The sequence below is a fragment of the Citrus sinensis genome, chromosome 8 (assembly GCF_022201045.2).
Source record: "Citrus sinensis cultivar Valencia sweet orange chromosome 8, DVS_A1.0, whole genome shotgun sequence".
Taxonomy (NCBI): Eukaryota; Viridiplantae; Streptophyta; class Magnoliopsida; order Sapindales; family Rutaceae; genus Citrus; species Citrus sinensis.
Window position 1 is genome coordinate 6,537,313 of NC_068563.1, and position 20,492 is coordinate 6,557,804.

The 20,492-nt window shown below is 33.7% G+C and overlaps 1 protein-coding gene and 1 non-coding gene across 2 annotated transcripts; both read right to left on the bottom strand.

Moving 5' to 3' along the window:
• Positions 1-3,981: 3,981 nt before the first annotated feature.
• Positions 3,982-9,352, bottom strand: LOC102629501 (protein FMP32, mitochondrial). Its single transcript, XM_006487302.4, has 7 exons — positions 8,774-9,352; positions 8,397-8,528; positions 8,196-8,255; positions 4,969-5,045; positions 4,824-4,880; positions 4,633-4,699; positions 3,982-4,524 (listed from the first exon to the last, which is right to left on the bottom strand). The coding sequence occupies exons 1-7, from the start codon at positions 8,939-8,941 to the stop codon at positions 4,405-4,407; spliced, it is 681 nt and encodes a 226-aa protein (XP_006487365.2). The 5' UTR covers positions 8,942-9,352; the 3' UTR covers positions 3,982-4,404.
• Positions 9,353-19,708: 10,356 nt separating this feature from the next.
• On the bottom strand, positions 19,709-19,812 carry LOC127899515 (small nucleolar RNA R71). The gene has a single exon (XR_008051392.1). It is a non-coding gene; the product is annotated as a small nucleolar RNA R71 (small nucleolar RNA).
• Positions 19,813-20,492: the final 680 nt, after the last annotated feature.

Below are 20,492 nucleotides of genomic sequence, written 5' to 3' on the forward strand. Positions count from 1 at the left end.
TAATACAAACAAGCTACTAGTAATATTGAGAATTGTTAAGGCATATTGAGTGATTCCGCTAAATTTTAATTAATTTTTTTGCAGCATGGACTAATTTGCTTCATTTTCTATCCATTGTTTCTCGATATTTTGCTATGGTGGTGGTTAATTGTTGCTAATTTGGAGATGTTGTGTTGTGTATTGATGGTGTTGGAGATGGATTATTAGCCTTGTTTTTCATGTGGAGATTTTTAATCATGGTTGCCATTTGCCATTTTAATTTTTAGATTTGTAATTTTTGTAGCTTTATTGTACTTGACTACTTGCTTTATGTTTTGTTAACTTTAAAAAGATTTGTTGAAATGTTATTGAGGATGATTTGTAGTTGATATTTGTTGTTAAGGATGTTTGGAATTGAGATTTTTGGATTTTAAGTGGTTGTTAGAATTTTTGGATTAAATTGTTCCAACTCGTTTTAACCTGAACTAACCTGAATTTTTAGATTGAATATTCTAACCCAAAGTAACCCGAACCAAAATTTTAACCCGAATTACCAACCCAATCCGATCCGAATTTCCAACCCAAACCGAATTAAATTCGGTTCGGGTTGGCGTTTTCAACCCGATTGGGTTTAATTCTCCAACCCGAACGGGTTGAAACCCAAACCGAAACCCGAACAACTCGAACCAAAACCCGATTTGCCCACCCCTAGCTACTGTTATCAAGAAATGTAAAAAAATATTTGGTGAACACTATTATATAAAGGTTAGTAGATAAGCTTTTGTTTTGAAATATAAATGAAATTAAAAATAATAAAATAAATGAAAATCAATTGTTACTGCCCTGCTACTAGCATTTACCAAACACTCCAACAACTAGATTGTGGTAGCTAAGCTGCTGGGCAACTTGTAGACAAGGAATATGATGTATGGCTACATTAAGCCATTCATGATGACCACTGCATATGAAATTGTGATCAGAGTTGATTATTATGAAAATGTGTAAGAGTTATCTTTATAATATATTTTTTTAAATTTTGTTTAGTGTGGTTGCTATATTGCTAAAATTGTTAATAAAAAATAAAGATTAACACTTAAGAGTCATTCTTAGGTATAAACATCCATAAGTTATAAAATGTTAATTTAAATGAGACAAAACTATTTAGGTAATAATAATTTAAAGTTAAATAGTATTATTTAGCCACATGATAGTATGCCCTTGAGCTTTTGATATTGTGGTATCAAGAGTCCTAGAAGTTCTAGAATATATCGGAAGTATCATATCGACGATACAATAAGCAAATGATGTTTGATACGTGTGCATTTATTTTCAAAAGAGACTATGCAAGTGATGATTATATTAAATTCAATTACACATATCATACAAGCATTAGGTAGTTGCATTACCTCTGATGTATTCTATAATTTCTCAGAGCAAAAGTTCGAGTCCTAGCCTCTATGTTGAGACTCAAATTTCCCCTCTCAGTTGCATGATTTAGAAAGTAAACATCTCTTTCACAAAAATATAGAGAAATGAATGTAAATATCAATAGATTTTCAACCATAATTAGACTAAACAATATCCATCCAAAATCTTTTAGACATGGACAAGAACATTTTTAAAAGTACATATCCAATTAGATATTGGATAGATATGGATCATGTTAAATGGAATTCCAATATCTAATTTCAAAAAATTAAATTAATGAAATTAAAAAATTAGCTTTTCAACAATATCCCTCGTAAAAAAATGTAAGTCCTAAAAGCACCTTGATAGCAATATTAATATACAAATAATATTTTATTTTATAATTGCAATCCAATCAGTAACAAGCAACTTCTAGTTTTGTCACTGACGACGGCTTTTGGCTCCAATTCCAGGGAGGTATCCGGCAACTTCACGAGACACCACTAATACTATTGGGCTTTGAATTTTTCAATCAAAGTGTTGTTATATTTTTATTGTTTCCCGATAAAACGCCAACGGAACATCCGCACGCGCCACTCAAATAGGACGGCTCATAAAGTACCATCGTTAAACGACCGCAAATCTAAATACACCGCCATCTTTTTCAGTATAGTCAGTTTTCTAGAAAACGCAAGATGGCAGCGGTGCACCTTATGCCCCTCCATGCTATGGTGATGCTTAGGGATGGCAATTTTTTCTATTAGGATGAGATCTTGTGGGATCTTATTTCATTTGGGGTAGAATTGAGACATATTTTTGTCTTAAAAAATTAAAAAAAACGAGAATGTAACTTTTTTTTATTCTACTTGCATAAACGAGACAGGATTGGGATTGACAAATTCTATCCCATCCCATTTCATTGCCAAACCCTATTGGTTTGGTTTATTATTATATTATTAAATTATTAGATATTTTAACATGGTTGAAGTTGGTTACTATCCAAATTTGTAGTTTTTAAAGTGTAAGTCTTAATATTAATGTATGTGCAATGGAAACAAATAGACAATTAAAAAATGTTAGTATAAAATTATATTTGAATATGCATGTAGTCAAAATAAAACTATAATTTAATTATTCTACTTTGTATTTATTGAAGAATTTTGCTATATTACATTATGATGATCCTTAAAAGAGAAAAAGTCAGAATTTTTTTATTTATATTTGAGACGTTTTTGGATAATAAGAAGAAACAAGATATTTAACGGAATGAGATTATAACATATTTTTATCCCAAAAAAATAAAAGGACGAGAATAAAACTTTTTTTTAATCCCATTTACATATACCGGGACAGGAGCGGGATTAGTAAATCTCGTTTCATCTTGTTCCATTGCCAACCTTACTGATGCTTGTTTGCTATCTTATGAAGGAAGCAGCGCGGACCGCCTTCACTCTTCCTTTGCCGTTGACCCCATCATCATGTTTGTTTGCCGTGGTATGAATTTGTAATTTGAGATTTGTTGTTGTTAATTTTTTATTATTTTTATTTTTTAATTAGAAATATAAATTAAATATCTACGAATATTTATATCTCATGGATAAAATTTATATATATAAAAATTTGGATATCATAGATAATTATAAAGAATTTATACATAGACGAGATATACAGATTAATTTAATGAATTTAATCACATAAAATAGATTATTAAAAGAAAGAATAGTCAATTTCTTTTGTCATTGTCACAACTAGCATATCAATCCTAAAATACACTGTCAATGTGGATTGTCCTCAACCTTTTACATCTTTACGTATATTACAAGAAGAACTTCATCATATTTTCCTGTGGCAAATCAATTTTTATTTACTAATTTATTTTAAATGAAGTTTACTTCTCAACCAATCCACCCGCTTCACCATCAAATTCATAAGCCCAACTGTCTCTCTCTCTGTACATATAGTTATTCTTCCATACAAGTACTTCCTTTTTCCTCGTATAAGTACACTTTTTAAGTATTCCATACATTACTAAACTGTGTGATTTAATAAAATTAAAATTCAATCAATTATAAAATTATATAATATAATAACATGCCAATATAAAAAAAGAAAATACCCACACCTGAAATATAAATAAGACAAAGAAGGCAAAACTGAAATCAATTTTTTAGTTCTTATCTTCATTACCATTCGAATTCGAGTTACCAGCCTAATATTACAACTCCTATTCTTGTGTTACGAAAAAGGATGCAAGTTCAAGGATTTTAATATCGATTTTGACCCATGTTTGCAGGTGAAAAGATAATAATTTCTAAATTATTTTCTAATCAAAATGAAGTGGTTGAGATTAGGAGTAAGGAGATTAAGCCACTAGTGCTAAAGTGATTTATCATTTTCTCGGCTGACGCTTTCATCAAATCAGTGACACTAGAATCATAAAATAACATACACAGAAAGAGAACAAACGGTCCATTCCAAAACTTCAATCAAAATAATTATCCATCTATCAAAGAAAATAGTGTTCGTCAGCAGGAAAATGCCACAACTAAAGGGTTGAGTTGGGGTTCCATACCCCGACGATATTAACGAAATAAATAAGATGCCAAATATTTTTTCTTTTTTTTGGAAAATCATATAAGATTCTTGCAACAGTGGAAATTATAATGCACCACCTCCAAAATACTGAGTGCTACATACATTTAGTTTCAATACTGTGATAAAGAACTTTTTCTACCCCCTTTTGCTACGTTATATAAATCTGTAGACGAAGGGATGTAGTAGCCACACACAGCTTGATTATATCAAATGAAAGAGCCATCTAAAACAAATTAAGCTCATCCAACATGCTAACACCTGATTACTGTTCTGACCAATTGCCTACTCTCAGAGAGAAATATCCTTTATCACAAATCCATAATGACTCTAATATCCATTTTTTAAAGGCAACATGTGGCCAGAAAAGAATGACAATTAGTAATTCTGAGCAATTGTCACATAAATGCCTTAGTGTAGATAACACTACATCAAGATGCGGACTATAGCGAGCCCAACGGCAGATATGGAAACGAGGGTACCTATGCAGTATTTGATTACATCATATTTGGCTGCCTCCATGTGAGCTCTTAGTGCATGAATTTCCTGTAGAAAATGTAAAATACCCAAGTTTAATGCCATAAAAAACACAACATGAAGCCCAAATAAAAAAAGGCAAACAAAACATCTCTCATGCAAAATGACAAAACTCACTCTGTCTAGTTTATTAGTGAGGTTGGTGGTTTCTGCATTCTGGTTTGCTAACTCATCACGTATACGCCTGCACGCAATTATGGGTCAAAACTAAAAAATGAAGCGGAAGAAAAGGAAGAATATCTTACTTATTTGAAAGATGACAAGTATCAGTATGGAGAAGAGAGAGCTAAATTTAACTGATTGCTTACCCTCTTTCAAGATTTAAGTCCAAACGCTGCCCTGCGGTGACCTTGTCAATCTCATACCTGTTTCAAAATAAATTAGTCGGGAACTGAAAACGCTATGAAAAAGTACATATGCAATTGTCAAAAGCCAGCTGTTTACAAGACGAACCTCAGTTCACTGCGCATTTTCTCTATGTCGCTTCGAAGCTTCTCAGTTTCACGTTGCAACATAGAAAAATGATGCTCCTGCAACCAAATTATACAAAGGCTTGATCACAAAGAATCAACAATGACCAGAGACGCTTGCAGTGCAATCAACTACTATCCTATCAGAGTATCATTCTCAAAAATCTAGAATCTTCTATCAAGAATTTTACACACTGGCCTGAGCTGCCTCCAAACAGAATATTTCAGTAGAGAATGACAGAAAATAAATTAAAGTTAATAATCTACCCCAGTAAAATTGGATACAGTCCAAAATGCATTTTGTATGTTCTTCATAATTTGTTATGAATATAACCAGACTATACAAGATAGACCAACATTCAAAAGCAATACGACAGTTAACATGTAAAACAAATACAACAGTCTTGATTGATTATGAACACAAGCACTGTACTTTGACATGGACATAGGATGTCAAATGCAACAATCCATAGAAATCTAGACGTGAGAATGCAGTTATACAAGTGTATGATAATATTATTTTAATCATATATACTGTATAGATTGTATGCTTTTTACTTGCAGAAGCACCAAGGAAAATAAAATAGATGTCAAGCTTGTGAGAATGCAGAAATATCATAAAGTAAATATATCACTCTCAAAATGGTGGACATAATTTAAAGCAGGGTGCATTTTCTATGAATGTTTCTATGAGTGCTAACCAAACACCATGTAGACATCTTGTCTCCTGAAACTCTCAACACCATCAAATTTCAGTAGGAGAAGAGTCCTGTGAGATTATAGGTGTTTGTGTATGTGTTGGATGGAATATTTGGTTCCAAACACACAACAAGAAAACATGAGCACCTATAGTAGTAATTATAACACATATCCACTATCCCTTCATTGCACCCTTTTAGTCTTCTCCATGAAATCTAGTTTCTTCCATCAATGCAGATTCTGAATGGAAATTCATGTGCAAAACTGGTCCACTCCCTTTCTCCCCCCTTCACTTCTTCGATGCATTGGTCTACTCAAACATTCAATTTAGTATACCATAATTAAACTGTTCCTGCAAAATTGTTTCTGTGCAGGTATCCTCACATAAAATTTGTTTACATCAACAATGAAACCTTTCGTCAACCATGGGGTAAACCCTCAAATCATATTATCTAAATATTGAAACAAACGGCAAAAGAAGATATTAAAATATAGCAAAGTGTAGCTAAAGGAAAGAGAAAGTTTCCATCTCCAACAAGGGAGCCCACCTCCCCAATTATTTGATTTTGACAAATGTTAAAACAAATAAGCAAAATGCATGTTCATGAGTAACATCATAATAAGATGTGCTAAAAAAGTGGAGTTGTGGAGATATCAAACTCATTTCCTCAAGCCATCTTGGAAACTAAATGATGGTGGATTTCCATAATTCACAATACTCTGCCTTAGACATTCCTTATCTACCACTTTAAGATGACTGTATTTGATCTTTGGTAAGGAGAAATCTAGTGGACAGAAACTCAAGGAAAAGAAATATCAATCAATAAATCATAAAATGGCATTAGACATGCTTGAGAACTGCCTCATTAAAAATCTTAGCCAATAAATCCATGTCGGGTATAACTTTCTCCAAGGAAAAAACAGTGTCATTCACATATGTCCAATTTAGTTGTAGAAATTCTTCTTCTTCAATGATTATATTCCCTGATGAAATTAGTCATGTATCTCCACCACTCCGCTCTTTTGGCCATAAGTCATTGTAACATTACTAATGGCCCTACATTTAGCTTAATCTGATCCTTGTAAGCATTCTGAATAGGTAAATATCTTAAAGACATAAAACATACCATACGAATGAATTCTGCCAGCCTTTTCACTTCGTCCAAAATTATTTTATGTTATTCAAAGTTTCATTTGACTTCTTGTTCTTCCCCACCACACCGCAACCCCCTGAAACCCCTCATTTCAGATTTTTAGAAGTCGTGATGGAATCAATTTAGCAGCTCTTCAAGAGTAGGGGGTGAAAAACTACATCAGATCCCAATGCTGCCTGAAAATAAGCCTCATCGAAATTTCTGTGGCCAGAACCACCCCAAGTCTCCATAGGTTATCAAGAGTCAATCAACAGACTCTGAAGCTTAGCTTCTAAGCAAAACACAACTTGAAGGAGAGAAGTACAGGTACTGCCAGTGCCACAATCTGTAAAATCAATTCTCGAATTCTACACTTTCCTAACAGCAAAACAGTTCTGAGAAAAGCTTAACCCACTGGACAGAATCAATTCATCAACAACAGCACTGAATGTGCAAACACAATATTCTCATTTCACATCAATTTCAAAGTTAACACTAAAATGATAAAAACTCATTGGACAACAGAAGTCTCATTAAGAGGAAAACTACTATCTCTCACCTCAAGGATTGTAAGCTGGAACCACTGAGAGGACATTACTTATTACAAAAACAAATACACCAAAAGTAGCTAACGTGCAACGCCTCCAAAACACCCTATTTCTCTTACCAACAAACTCCTAAGTAGTTCTCCAACAAGGATGTCATACAAAAGAGGGCAACACAACTCAGATTGACTAAAGACTATTCTAAGTGCTAGGTAGCCTTCTATATTAACATATGACCTTTAATAGGAGGGTGAACTTTAGTAAAAGAGCAAATCTTAACTATATGTACATTAGAAAATTTGATGGAAGATTGCTTCCAGACTTGTATGCCTTCACTATTTCACGATATTTGATGCAAGAGTGCTACCACTTCTTCACCTTCACTGTTTCACAATATGTAAAAATTTTAGGCTAGAATAACTGCTTCTTTGACAACATGCGCACTCATACATTCACCATGGCATGAAATGGCTTAATAGAAGCAGCATACGAAGATTTCAACAGGCAAAAATAATTCTTCTATAAGCTCAGCAATGTTTTTTCAAATTCAAGAAGTGATTAAACAATGAATACCTACTGAAATGACCAAAACAAAAGGCTTCTATGCTAATAGTTTTGAGATTGTTTCATCTATGTTTGATTAAAGTGACTATTACCACACATCCTCGTTCATTGAATCATTTCATTGTCAATGCAATTTGTGTAATTAAAAACAAAGACTGCTGAATGCCAACTAACAAACTGAACTTCAAATGCCATCATATAAACAAGAACTACCAGCTGCCCAACTTAAATTTAAAATAATATTAATGTTATATATAACCAAATATTACCTGAGAACTTTGCACTTCAGATTTAAACTTTGACAGATTTGCTTCTTGAATCATCTCAGTCTACATACCACAAAAAAAAAAAAAACCGTCACAGACAACACAAAACTTCACATATCTTCATAACAAACATAGGTTTTCACCAACTACAATTCATTGTAAAAAAAAAAAAACGGCTGGTGTGCAAAACAAACACACGCTTACTTTCTGCATTTCACCCTTAGAAACGAAGGTATGAGCTACATTTTCCAAACTGTCGTTTAGAACTTCAGTAATTGCAGCTGTTATTGCCTCCGCTTGTTTCGATGGCACGCCTTGCGCTTCTAAACCCCTCACCTTTATATATAAAAGTTAAACAAATGTCAAAATACTTCCTAATATTCTAACACAAGTCAAAATATGACCTAATCCTGTTTGGACGACGAGAAAATAAAGGAAAATGAAACAAAAAACCAAAATATCCGTCTCTTAAAAATTCAGCATTTTCATTTTTTCCACACATTAAAACTTAAAATTGCAAAAAAAATAACAATTAAAAATAAAAGTAAAAAATGGAAATGAGATTGAAGAAAGTAAAGTACCAGTTGCAATGTATCGACAAGAAAGGCGCGCTTTCCATTAGATTTAACAAGCTGCGAAATCTGGCGATAACCGATAGTATTCGAGTAATTCAAATTAAAACCTTGAAATTTATTAACGCGAACACCTGAATCCGCCACCAATTTAACCACGCGCTTGCAAAGAGCCATCAATCAATCAATCAATCAATCAACCTACTTATGTCTCCTAACGCAAAAGTCGAAGAAATCAACCAACGAAATGTATTACTACAAAGAAAACGACGTCGAATTTGAACTTTTCTTCGTTTGCAAAAACAAGAAACCTAGAAAATGAAAAATCTGGTGGGCAGAGGAGGAGCAAGTGAAAGAGAGATTATTATTTTAATTATTTTAAATTTTTTAAAATGTTGTCCGTCAGAAGGAAAAAAAATTAATAAAGAAAGACAAAGGAAATGAAGGAAGGCGGCGGCGAGAAAGGCAGATGAAGGGAAGTTAGTTTGGATGGAAGGATGAAATTTCGTTACTTGCCCGGAAAGCTCTCTCGCTTCTTTCTTGCAACTTGGTAATGTTTCTTGCATTCTTCTTCGGGGCTTAGCAGTTATCACCTCGTTGTACGATTTTTTTTCTTTTTCATTTTTCATTTTTATTTAAAAATTATTTAATTAAAAATTATATTATATTATATTATATTATATTATATTATATTATATTATATTATATTATATTATATTATATATGGGAGAAGTTGCCACATACAGTTGGGTTTAGGGTCCTTGGTTGGGATATTCAACTTAATTACTTGTTTCCTTTGATACATAGGTACCAAGTACCAACCTTCCACTACTAGTAATTTATTTATTTATTTATTTTTTTAACATACGCACGTTGATAAAACATCAATTAAGACCTGTGTTATGAGGAGGTAGTTCTTCTAATTAAATTACATGAAAATTTTATTTAAAATTGAGGTGTGGTAATTTTTAAGTATAAAATACATTAAAATCCAGATATCACCATAAATTCGGATGAGTCATTTCACTAATTATAAAATTAAAGTTAATTTTGATTTTGGTTTAAGTCAAATGTGACAATGCTATTGTCCAAATTCTAATTTGAGTTATATTAGGTCAAAGGTCATTGACAAGTACAGGTGTTCGTACCCAACCCATAAACCCAATAATAGTTAGTAGGGTTGTGGTTTGAGAGTTCAGAATTTATTTATCTAAAAAAATAAATGTATTAACTAATTAATAGTTGCACAATTATAAAAAGGAGTCAAATCATACATAATTATGTGTAAAATAATTGGAGCTGCAAGAGCACAATGCATCACGACATATAAAATAAGTATTGTATTTTAAATACAGTAATTTAAATAATATGTAAAGTACCTTCTTTTAGAATATATCTTTGTATAATTAAGGTTTGAGTTGGGATTCTTGGACCCGACCCGACCCGACCCAACCCAAACTTATTGTAAACCCTAATCCTTTATTTTATTCGGACATGTATTTAAAATAATTTCCTTAACAAATATTTTGTTGTTAAGTGGGATTATTGTTACCCCTCTAAATATTTTTTAACACTCTTTTTTTAATTAACTCCATTAAAATATTTTAAAAAATTATTAAATTCTTTTAATACTTCCATCAATGACAAAAATACCCTTAAAAAAATTATTTGTAAACTCTATTCTCTAATTTTTATTATTAAACCCCATTTCAATAATTGAGTCTCTTCAATTTAAAAGAAAAAATAATGAGTCTTCATTTTCTCTATTATAGCCATCGGTGGTAAATTTCTCAGCCACAAATTAGAGAAAAACAACTTTTTTTAATTTCTAAAATAAAAAAAAAATTGACTTTTGAGTGGGTGTTTAATTAGAAATTGTACTAATATGTAATTTTAGCAAATGTTAAAATTGTAAAATAATTAAAGGAGTTTTAAGAGGTATTTAGAAGGGTGCCAATAGTCACACTCTTTGTTGTTTACTTCAAAAAATAAATAAATAAGTAATTTTTGTTAAACTATTTATCCATTAGTAACACAATGTAGTAAAAAAAAATAATAGATACAAAAACTGTCTACAGATAACTTTTTTTCAATTTCAAGTATGTAAAAATAAAAAGCAAAAGTCTCTTTTTATAGTAATACAATCATAAAGTAATAAGTAATAAATCTTAAATATAAGAGATAATAATCTTTAAATTGAAAAAATAATTGGAGTTATAGGCATGGACATACCCAATATAGGACTAAGTAGGGCACAATCTCCAAGCTTTTGGATAATTTCAAAAGGTGATCTTAAATAAGGCTTTATTCTCTTAAAATTTTATAAAAGTGTCACACTTGGGTTTTGAAACTATAAATATGCTTTAACTGATTTTGAAGAGTTTCAACTTGCCCTATGTTTAAAAGCCTAATTCTTTAAAGTTTATTTGTTATTTTGATTTTACAAAATGTATTATTGTGATAACTTGCGAGCATAAAATAAACAAAAAGAATGACATTCTTTTCATTGTACTTAAAAATTAAACTAAGATAGATATACTTTAAACTTAAATATTCTAAATTCATCATCATATAAAACCAACAAGTAACAAAAGTAAACATGGCATATTATTTAATCTTACTAGACATCAATCTATTGCTTCTATCATTAAATTGCGCCACTACTGAGTACATGCTATCTAAAGTATGCATTAATAATAAAACTATCATACATCATTTTAAGAATATGTTGTTAGAACTATAAATCTTTTGGTGAAAACTATCTCCTATAATATAGGAATATTCATGTTGTATCACCAAAAATTAATAACAGATTATGCGAAAGCGTACCTGAATCCATAATGCTAAATTACTCTTTAGAGTTGTGTGGTTGGCCTTCCAAATTGACACATTTTCCTAGAGAATCCTTTAATTTTCTCTGTACTCTCTCTCTAGTGATGGAATATTGTTGGTTATTTTTATAAGCAATTACTACCAATGCCAATGTGCAAGTATACACAACAAGTAATAAAGTAATGAATATTCAAGATCGTCTCCACAGGGATTGATGTTACTCGAAATGCTATAGCAATCACAATAGTGCAAATCAACTTAAGGCAGAAGTCAACAATCGTAAATTAAGTTCTATCATAATTGATGTTTGTGAGAGAATTAAATGAAACAATACTGTAATGAAATACTAGATAAAATGTGTCTAAAATTCAATTGAGATTATGGTAATTGAATGATCAAACTCTCCTTATGAGCTGACTGTTTTTCATCAAGTTAGCACCAGTTGTTACGGCAAGTGCTGCAGCACTGGGCAAAATTAATCTGCATCCTCAGCTATCGCATATTGGAAGTCTCATACCCTTAAATCTATTAACAATGACCGGTTGCTAATCTACTTATGGTATGGCATTATGATCTTTAATCTCTTCACCCTATAAGGTGAACACCTATGTCTAGTGTGTCACAAATCTTAACTTCAAATATTGCCCTTATGAGATTCAAGATAACTTAATCCATGAAACTTAACTTAAGATCAAGTAATACTCTAATAATATCTGCTAAGACATGCCCTTTTGCTGCTCTATCTTAACTGAAACTATTAAATGGGTGGTCAACCGAAATAACAGTTATATTCATAAAAGCTAATAGAGTAAAATGCTACAGCAACGACATAACAATACATAAGAATAGTCAAGAACCCATAGAATTGTTTGTCACTCAACTACAAACAAGTCTAGTTCATATTCTGAATGAGAAAAATAAACATAAATATATAGATCACGGGATGCATCAAAACAATTAAAGTAAGAAGATAATTATAAGTTGAGCACAGTGAAAGACAAATCCAAATAATTATGCACGATTCTTCAATGTTGCCGAAACAACATTCTCCAATTCTGATCTTCTTCTTCTTTCATTTGTAATTATTCTAATGATAATTCCCTTGCCGCCTTTTTATGTCGTGCACGCCTCTTTTTTATATTGCAAATTAGGATAAACAAAAGCCCATGAGCGTGCATGCGTTAAATTAGGAAACAAGCAGATTGCGATTCTGTGGTTGACCCGCACCTAAGTTTTCTCCCACATTGCTCCCAGATTGCTACAGCACAGGTTGCTCTAACATCCGCAACCACACTGCATTATTCCTGATTGTGCTTTACTTCTTTTGTGGCCATCTTCTTTCCTCTTCTTGCTCATCTAATGTCTCAACATCCCCTCATGAATCAAGACTTTTTAAAAACCAACAATTATGCACCTGTTTTTAGCACAAATTACTTTGATTTAAACAAAACTTATTAAGACTCAACTAAAATGAATGTTTACGCAAAATATAACCAAAATGTAATAAAAACACCTTATTTGATCTCTAAGTGACCTTAATTTAAGTCTAGAAAGGATATAATAACTCTCATTTCCTAGAGTTATCACACCCCCAAACTTAAACCATTACTTGCCCTCAAGTAATGACACATACTAACACTTCACACAAACAATCATGCACACAACTTTAGCTCTTTTATCAAATTTGAAAGAATTCTTCCACCTTCAAATCACAATCCCAATCATGGAAAATGACCATAGTAAATCAGTTCTAGACTTAAACTTCTTTATGTCAATAGTGTGTGTGCTCATTTGATTGAATTCCAGAGATACTATAACATCACCAAGGGACTGTATGAATTTCAGCAGTGATAACACTTTATTCATAAATGGGGTAGTATAAATTTCACATACTCAAACTGTGATAATTTTAAGATTGATAAACTAGGGAGTATTCAACCTCCTCACTGTAATATTTATCTTTCATGTGAATGTCAATCAATTGTAATGATAACACCTAATTACTCAAACCATGCCCAGATCAGAGTTTCTGCAGTAATATCTGTAATATAATTTTATCTAGAGGTATCTTTTACTCAAGGCTGAACATGGGGCTTATGAACAGACCTGCCTACTCAATGCCTTAAACAGAGGACTTCTTTATATATATATGTATGCTACAACATTGCTTATAACTCTCACTACCTTTGAACACAATTCTGCATATGGGGTACATACTCAGATCTGGTTACTCAGCAACTTGAGCCATTGGAATAGAGTTTATTTCAAAGGTATCACAGACAATCAAACTTGCTTCTCCCCCCAAACTTAAGATCTTTTCTATTCTTTTGGCTCTACTCTAGTAGTCTCATACAATTCAACCAAAGTCTAAGTGTCGGGACATAATTTCACTTCCATCCATAACTATCTCTACTTGGCATTCTCATAAATACTGAATAACACTCAATTTATCTTCATTAGGTTTTCAAATCCATACACAAATATTAGATAACAAAGCTTCACACAACACAAACATAAACACATGAATTCGGAAACACAACCTCCCCAAACTTGAGATTTGCTGTGTCCTCACAAGCATACATAACGAAGGCACACGAATTGACAAGGATATGGAATACCTTAGAAAATACCATACAAATTGATAAGCAGAAGGAAATAATTTTTTTTATGATGAATTAAATGAACTAGCAAGGAAAGAATACTCCCCTGTGGTGGGGATTGTGGCACATGACGGGATGTTATCATCGCTTCTTGGATGTACTGCGCAACTTATCCTTTAGTGAAGCTTGTGGGGAAGTAGCTGGCAATGTCTTTGTCTTTTTCTGCACGGGGCCGGTGAGAGGAGTTGTGGCTGGGGTAGCTGGCGTGCTTGCCACTGATTTGGTTCGTTTTGGTTGTGGTGAGGTTGCTGTAGCAGTGCCTTTAGACGTACTGCCTTTTCTTTTGCTGGATTGTCACGGACTGGTATGAATAGGCTGGCTAAGCGTTTGCTGTGGAGGAATTGGAGTTGATGCATTAGTTGCCTGGCCTTCAGCTGTGATGGTAGCAATGATATCAAGTAGCTGCTTGGCTACTGCAGGTGTAGGTGTAACTCTGGTTCCTGCAGTAGCCAGCTCGGCATCAACTTGCTCCATTTCATCTTCAGAGGTTGGAGGTGTTGCTATTTTTGCTTTACCCTTACCCCTAGCCTTGCCCACAAGGACTGGAATTGACGGTTCCTCTTCAGGGTCTTCTTCCTCATCTTCTTAAATAATGTGCTTTTCTTAGTTTTGGACTGAGTTAAGATGTAAGGTTCCTCATGTTCTTTTTTAGAGTTATCCTCTGTCTCTGTGAGTGAGCTATCAGTCTCAGACTTGTCACCTTCTTCCTCAGGTTGATCGGATGGTTCAACATCTTCTGATTCTACCTCTACCTGTGGTTCGGCTGCAGCTGCTTCTTTTGGTTCATCTGTGGCAGTGGCTTCTTTACTGGCTTCTGCTAGAGCACCTGTGGTGTTGGTATCAAAATTGTACTGCTGGAGTAATGAATCAGAGAAGTTCCGGTGAGTGCGTTTCATGTACAGAGCAAATTGGTGTAGTTGGTTGTCCAGGTGCTGTAGATAACTCCAAAACCGATCGTCTTCCCTCTGCTGAGCTTCAGCACATTGAGTTATACTAGTGCTGAGTGCCTGGATTGTCTGTTCTAAACCAATAACTCGTCTTGCTCCTATTACAACAGCTGGTTCAGTTATTATTCCAACACTCTCACCAGCAATTCTCTCAATGGTCCGTGCCATAAAAGCATTATAATTCCTGATATGGTCATCTCTTGCATCAAGACGAACACCGGAAACTACATAAATGCTGGTGATGAGTAAGGAAACAGCAAGGCAGCAGTTTTATGAGTCTTAACTGCACAATCCCGGATTTCTTTTACGATGATGCTACCCACATCTATGGGAAGTTCTCGAACAATGACATATAAAAAGACCAACCTCTCTTGTGAAACCATAGTAGTGTGAGTGGTTGGCATAAGTCTAGATTTCAGACATTTCACCCACACCTTAACAATACGTTTCAAATCTATCCTATTAACTACACGCTTTTCCTCGTTAACCGATGATACCCCTTCGATTGTAAGAGTTGTGAAAATGGTGTTCCATTTTTTCGGAGTAAATTTATCAAGCAACTCGGCATACTCACAATTAATTTCAGCAGGTAAATTATAAAAAATATTTATAACGCCAGAGTCTAATGGAACAAGTGTATTTCTTACCCAAATGTTGTATTAATCAGGGCTTACCAAATTGGCATAAAATGTTTTGACTACTGGTAGCACAGGATCTTGAGGGTGGTTGCAAAACTCTAACCATCCTCGCTTTACTGTAACATTGTGTATTGTTTGCACAATTCCGGTGAGTCGTTCTAGAAATTGAAACCATTTTTCTTCCAGAATTTTACACGGCTCTATGAATTCTTCATATTTTTCTTTGGCGTGGTAACTCTAGAAGCGTGACTGATCTTTGAGGTGGCTGGCTATTTTCTTATACCTCGGCATTGCTATAGCAGTAACAAATTGAGGCTAATGTCCCTGAGAGTAAAATGAGAAGAAGAGGTTAAAAATTATGAGAGTTGTACTTTGCAAATGAGATGGGGAATAATGTCGTAGATCACTAAGCACAGTGACTCCCTTTTATAGTGGACTTTTAAGTGAAGATAAATCCGGTAACTAAAGATAAATAAGGGAAGAAAATATTTTTAATTTAATGTGTATATCCTGAAAACATAGGCCAGCGAAATTAAGGCATTAATTTCAGAGATTTTTTCACAATTTCTATCCAAATCCATGCCTCTATCTGTCATGATTTATCTCTAACGGTAAGTGAGAGGCTCCATCTTTTAAGTTACTGTAACGGTAAAATTGGTTGCTGCAGCACTCATGCATTTACTCTAGCAACGGTTACATACTCTACACTAAAACCCTCTGACACGTGGCTTCACCTCTGCACTCTGCCACCATACAACCTCACTTGTCAATATGGAATTTAATTGTCACACATACTTCCCACAAACTAAAATTAATTAAGAATAAAGAGATCAAATGATAGTAAAAGTAAAGAATGCAATAATGTGAAAGGATGAAACTAAATAGCTAGAATGGAAGAACACAATTAAATAAAATGGTAAAGAGGGAGAGCTATCAACAAAACTAAAAGAGATCAAATTTGGTTTGAGGTGGTTGTCTCCACAATGGGTTGTCTCCCATGGAGCGCTTGATTTAAGGTCCTTCAGGTTGACCTTCTTTCATTGTTCAATAGCTTGGTTCTTTAAGGAGTAACACCTCCTTTGAACAATCTGCCTCTGGATGTATGTAATGCTTAACCCTGTGTCCATTAACTTTGAATTCTTGACCAATTTGTTCATTTAGAAGATCAACAACTCCATGAGGATAAAATTTTAACAGCTTAAACGGGCCATACCATCGTGACTTGAGCTTTCCCGAAAATAATCTTAGTCTTGTATTGTGGAGCAACACTAATTGACCAGGGTTGAATTGCATGTGTTGAATATGCTTGTCGTGTCAGTGTTTTGTCATCTCTTTATAGATTCTTGCATTTTCATATGAAAATAGTCGTAATTCATCTAGCTCATAAAGTTGAAGCTTCATTTGCTCTGCTGCAGCATGAATATCCCAATTTAATTTCTTCAGTGCCCAGTGTGCTTTATGATCTAGCTCTAGTGGCAAATGACAAGCTTTTTCATAAATAATTCGGTAAGGAGACATGCCGAGTGGAGTTTTGTATGCTGTTCTGTAGGCCCATAGAGAGTCATGTAACTGTAAAGACCAATCCTTCCTCGTTGGGTTCACCACTTTTTCTAAGATCTTTTTAATTTCTTTATTGAACACTTCAGCCTGACCATTAGATTGTGGGTGATATGCTGTTGCTACTGATAACTCTAGGAAATGAGAGTTATTACATCTATTCTAGACTTGAATAAAGGCCATTTAGAAAGCAAATAATGTGCTTTGATTACATTTTGGTGAACTTTTGCATAAACATTCATTTTAGTTGAGTCTTAACAAGTTTTGCTTGAATCATAGTAATTTGTGCTAAAAACAGGTTTTAATTTGTAGGTTTTAAATTTATAAAAGGATGCGGAGACATTAGATGAGAAAGAGAAGGAAAGAAGATGGTCACAAAAGAAGGAAAGCACAATCGGAAATAATACAAGTGCTGTTGCGAATGTTAGAGCAACCAATGCTGCAGCAATCTGGGAGCAACGCGGGAGAAAATATAGGCGCGGGTCAGCAATTAAATTATAATCTGCATGTTTCCTAATTTAAACACAGGCACGCGCATGGGCGTTGGTTTGGAAAACCTAATTTGCAAATATATAAAGGAGGCACGCACCACATAGAAAAGCGGATGAATTATCATCCAAAAACAATTACAAAGGCAAGAAGAAGAAGAAGATCAAGATTAAGGAGTGCTATTCGGCATCGTTAAAGAACCGAGGAGGATCCTTAGACTTTCATTGTGCTTAATTCATATTATCTTTCTTCCTTTGATTGATTGGATGTATTCTGCGATCAATATATTTATGTTTACTTTTCTAATTCAGAATATGAACTGAATTTACTTGTAGTTGAGTGACAAATAATCCAATGAGTTCTTGACTGTTCTTATATGATGTTATGATAATGCTATAGCATTATACTCTAATAGTTTTTATGACATAATTGTTATTTTGGTTGACCACCCATTTAATAGTTTCAGTTAAGATAGAGCAGTAAAAGGGCATGTCTTAGCGGACATTATTAGAGTATTACTTGTTCTTAAGTTGAGTTTCCTGGATTAGGTTATCTTAAATCCCATAAGGGCAATGCTTGAAATTAAGATTTGTTATATCCTAGACATAGGTGTTCACCTTGTAGGGTAGAGAGATTAAAGATCATAAAGCTATACATTAAATTTATGAGCAACTAGTCATTGTTAGTAGATTTAAAGATATGAGATTTCCAACATGCGATAGCTGCGGATGCAGATTTGTTCTACCCAGTGCTGCAGCACTTATTATAACAACTGGTGCTAATTCGATAATCAACAGTGACCCCATTAGGAGAGTTTGATCATTCAACTACTATATTTTTAATTGAACCTTGGACACATTTAATTAAGTTTATTTTATTACGATATTGTTTTATTTCCATCTCTCGCAATTATTAGTTACGATAGAATTATTTGACAATTGTTTGTTTCGGTCTTTAGTTGACGTGCATTATTGTGATTGCTTTAGCATTTTGAGTAACATTTATCCCTGTGGAGATGATCTTGAACACTCATCACTTTATTACTTGTTATGTATACTTGCACATTGGCATTGATAATAATTGATTATATAAATCAACCAACAAGTTTTTGGCGCCGTTGCCGGGGATTGATTGTTTATTTTTAAAGTGTGAAGTAAATCGTGATAGCACTAAACTAAACTCGATTCATTCTATTGATTGGCAGATTAGTACGTGCATGTGCAAAGATAGATCTGAGGTATTCCAATTCAATCTTGAGATTGAAAGGACTCTCAGGAGATTGCGAAGAGAACAAAGAAATTTAAAAATTGCTTCAGGCATGAATAAATTGCAAGATGAGGGAAATTTGGACCTTCACGGACCTTTACAACCAGCCAACATTTAAGAAGAGCAGAATGAATATGCTAACGGGAGACAGCCATGCAACAACAATATTTACATGGCTGATGACAGAGACAGAGCTATAAGAGATTATGCTGTACTAACTCCTCAAGTTGTCCATCCTGGCATAATCAGACCTGAAGTAGATGCTGCCAACTTTGAGTTAAAACCAATGATGTTTCAAATATTGCAAACAGTTAGGCAATTCAATGGATTGCCAAATGAAGATCCTCATCTCCATCTTAAATTTTTCTTGGAAGTAAGTGATACTTTCAAGATTATTGGAGCAACGCGAGATGCCTTAAGGCTGAGGCTCTTTCCTTATTCCTTAAGAGATCGAGCAATAGCATGGTTAAATTCATTACCATCTGATTCCATCACTACATGGAATGAATTGGCTGATAAATTCCTAATGAAATATTTTTCACCGACAAAGAATGCAAAATTACGAAATGAGATTACCTCTTTCCATCAACTAGAAGATAGGAGTTTGTACGAGGCTTGGGAAAGGTTCAAGGACTTGCTCAGAAGGTGTCCTCTGTTGTGCAAATTTTAATGTACTCGCAAGCGCACGAATCTATTGTAGTATAGACTAATGGTGACGAATGTCGATCCCACGAGGAGGTGGATTTTAATTATGTGTATAATTAATTTTGTAAATGAGTGGTTGGATTTATGGTGGAAATGATTTGGAATACGCTAAAACTTAAATTAAAATGGCGAGAATAAATTCTAAAATTGGAATTGCAATGGAGAGAATAAATTAAAGAGAAAATCTATTAAATTGACGTACTTGGGTATCTGGATCCGTATCAACATGCATCATATGCTAAATAATCCGTATTAATGCCAATTAAATCATGAGAGAGGAATCCACACCTCATGAACCACGCTCTAATCAATATGGTGCTAAGGGCTTATCGTGCCAAATAATAATAACCTTATACTAGAGGGCCGGTGAAACCAAGGCGGTACTAGACAAGATTAGTATTATTTGTCGACGAGAAGTCAAAACATCCACAAAAACTAAAGGGGAAGAGAAAATAAATTTACCAAATTAAGCCCATGATACATGTTGAGACTTCACCTTCAACCCAAGCTTGAAAGAAAATTAGCCACTCATAATTGAATTAGGGGCAAAATGAGAATTTATTAAAATACGTAGAAAATACAAGATAGAGAAGGAATTACAGAAAATGGATCCCAAAAATGGATTCAGAGATAT

Bases quoted from the DNA above. Each gene is read 5' to 3' on its own strand.
- LOC102629501 (XM_006487302.4), bottom strand. From the start codon at position 8,941: ATGGCTCTTTGCAAGCGCGTGGTTAAATTGGTGGCGGATTCAGGTGTT. The intron at 8,256-8,396 runs GTAAGCGTGTGT...TGTGGTATGTAG, and splicing joins CTAAGGGTGAAATGCAGAAA to ACTGAGATGATTCAAGAAGC. The intron at 4,700-4,823 runs GTAAGCAATCAG...AATTGCGTGCAG, and splicing joins GACTTAAATCTTGAAAGAGG to GCGTATACGTGATGAGTTAG.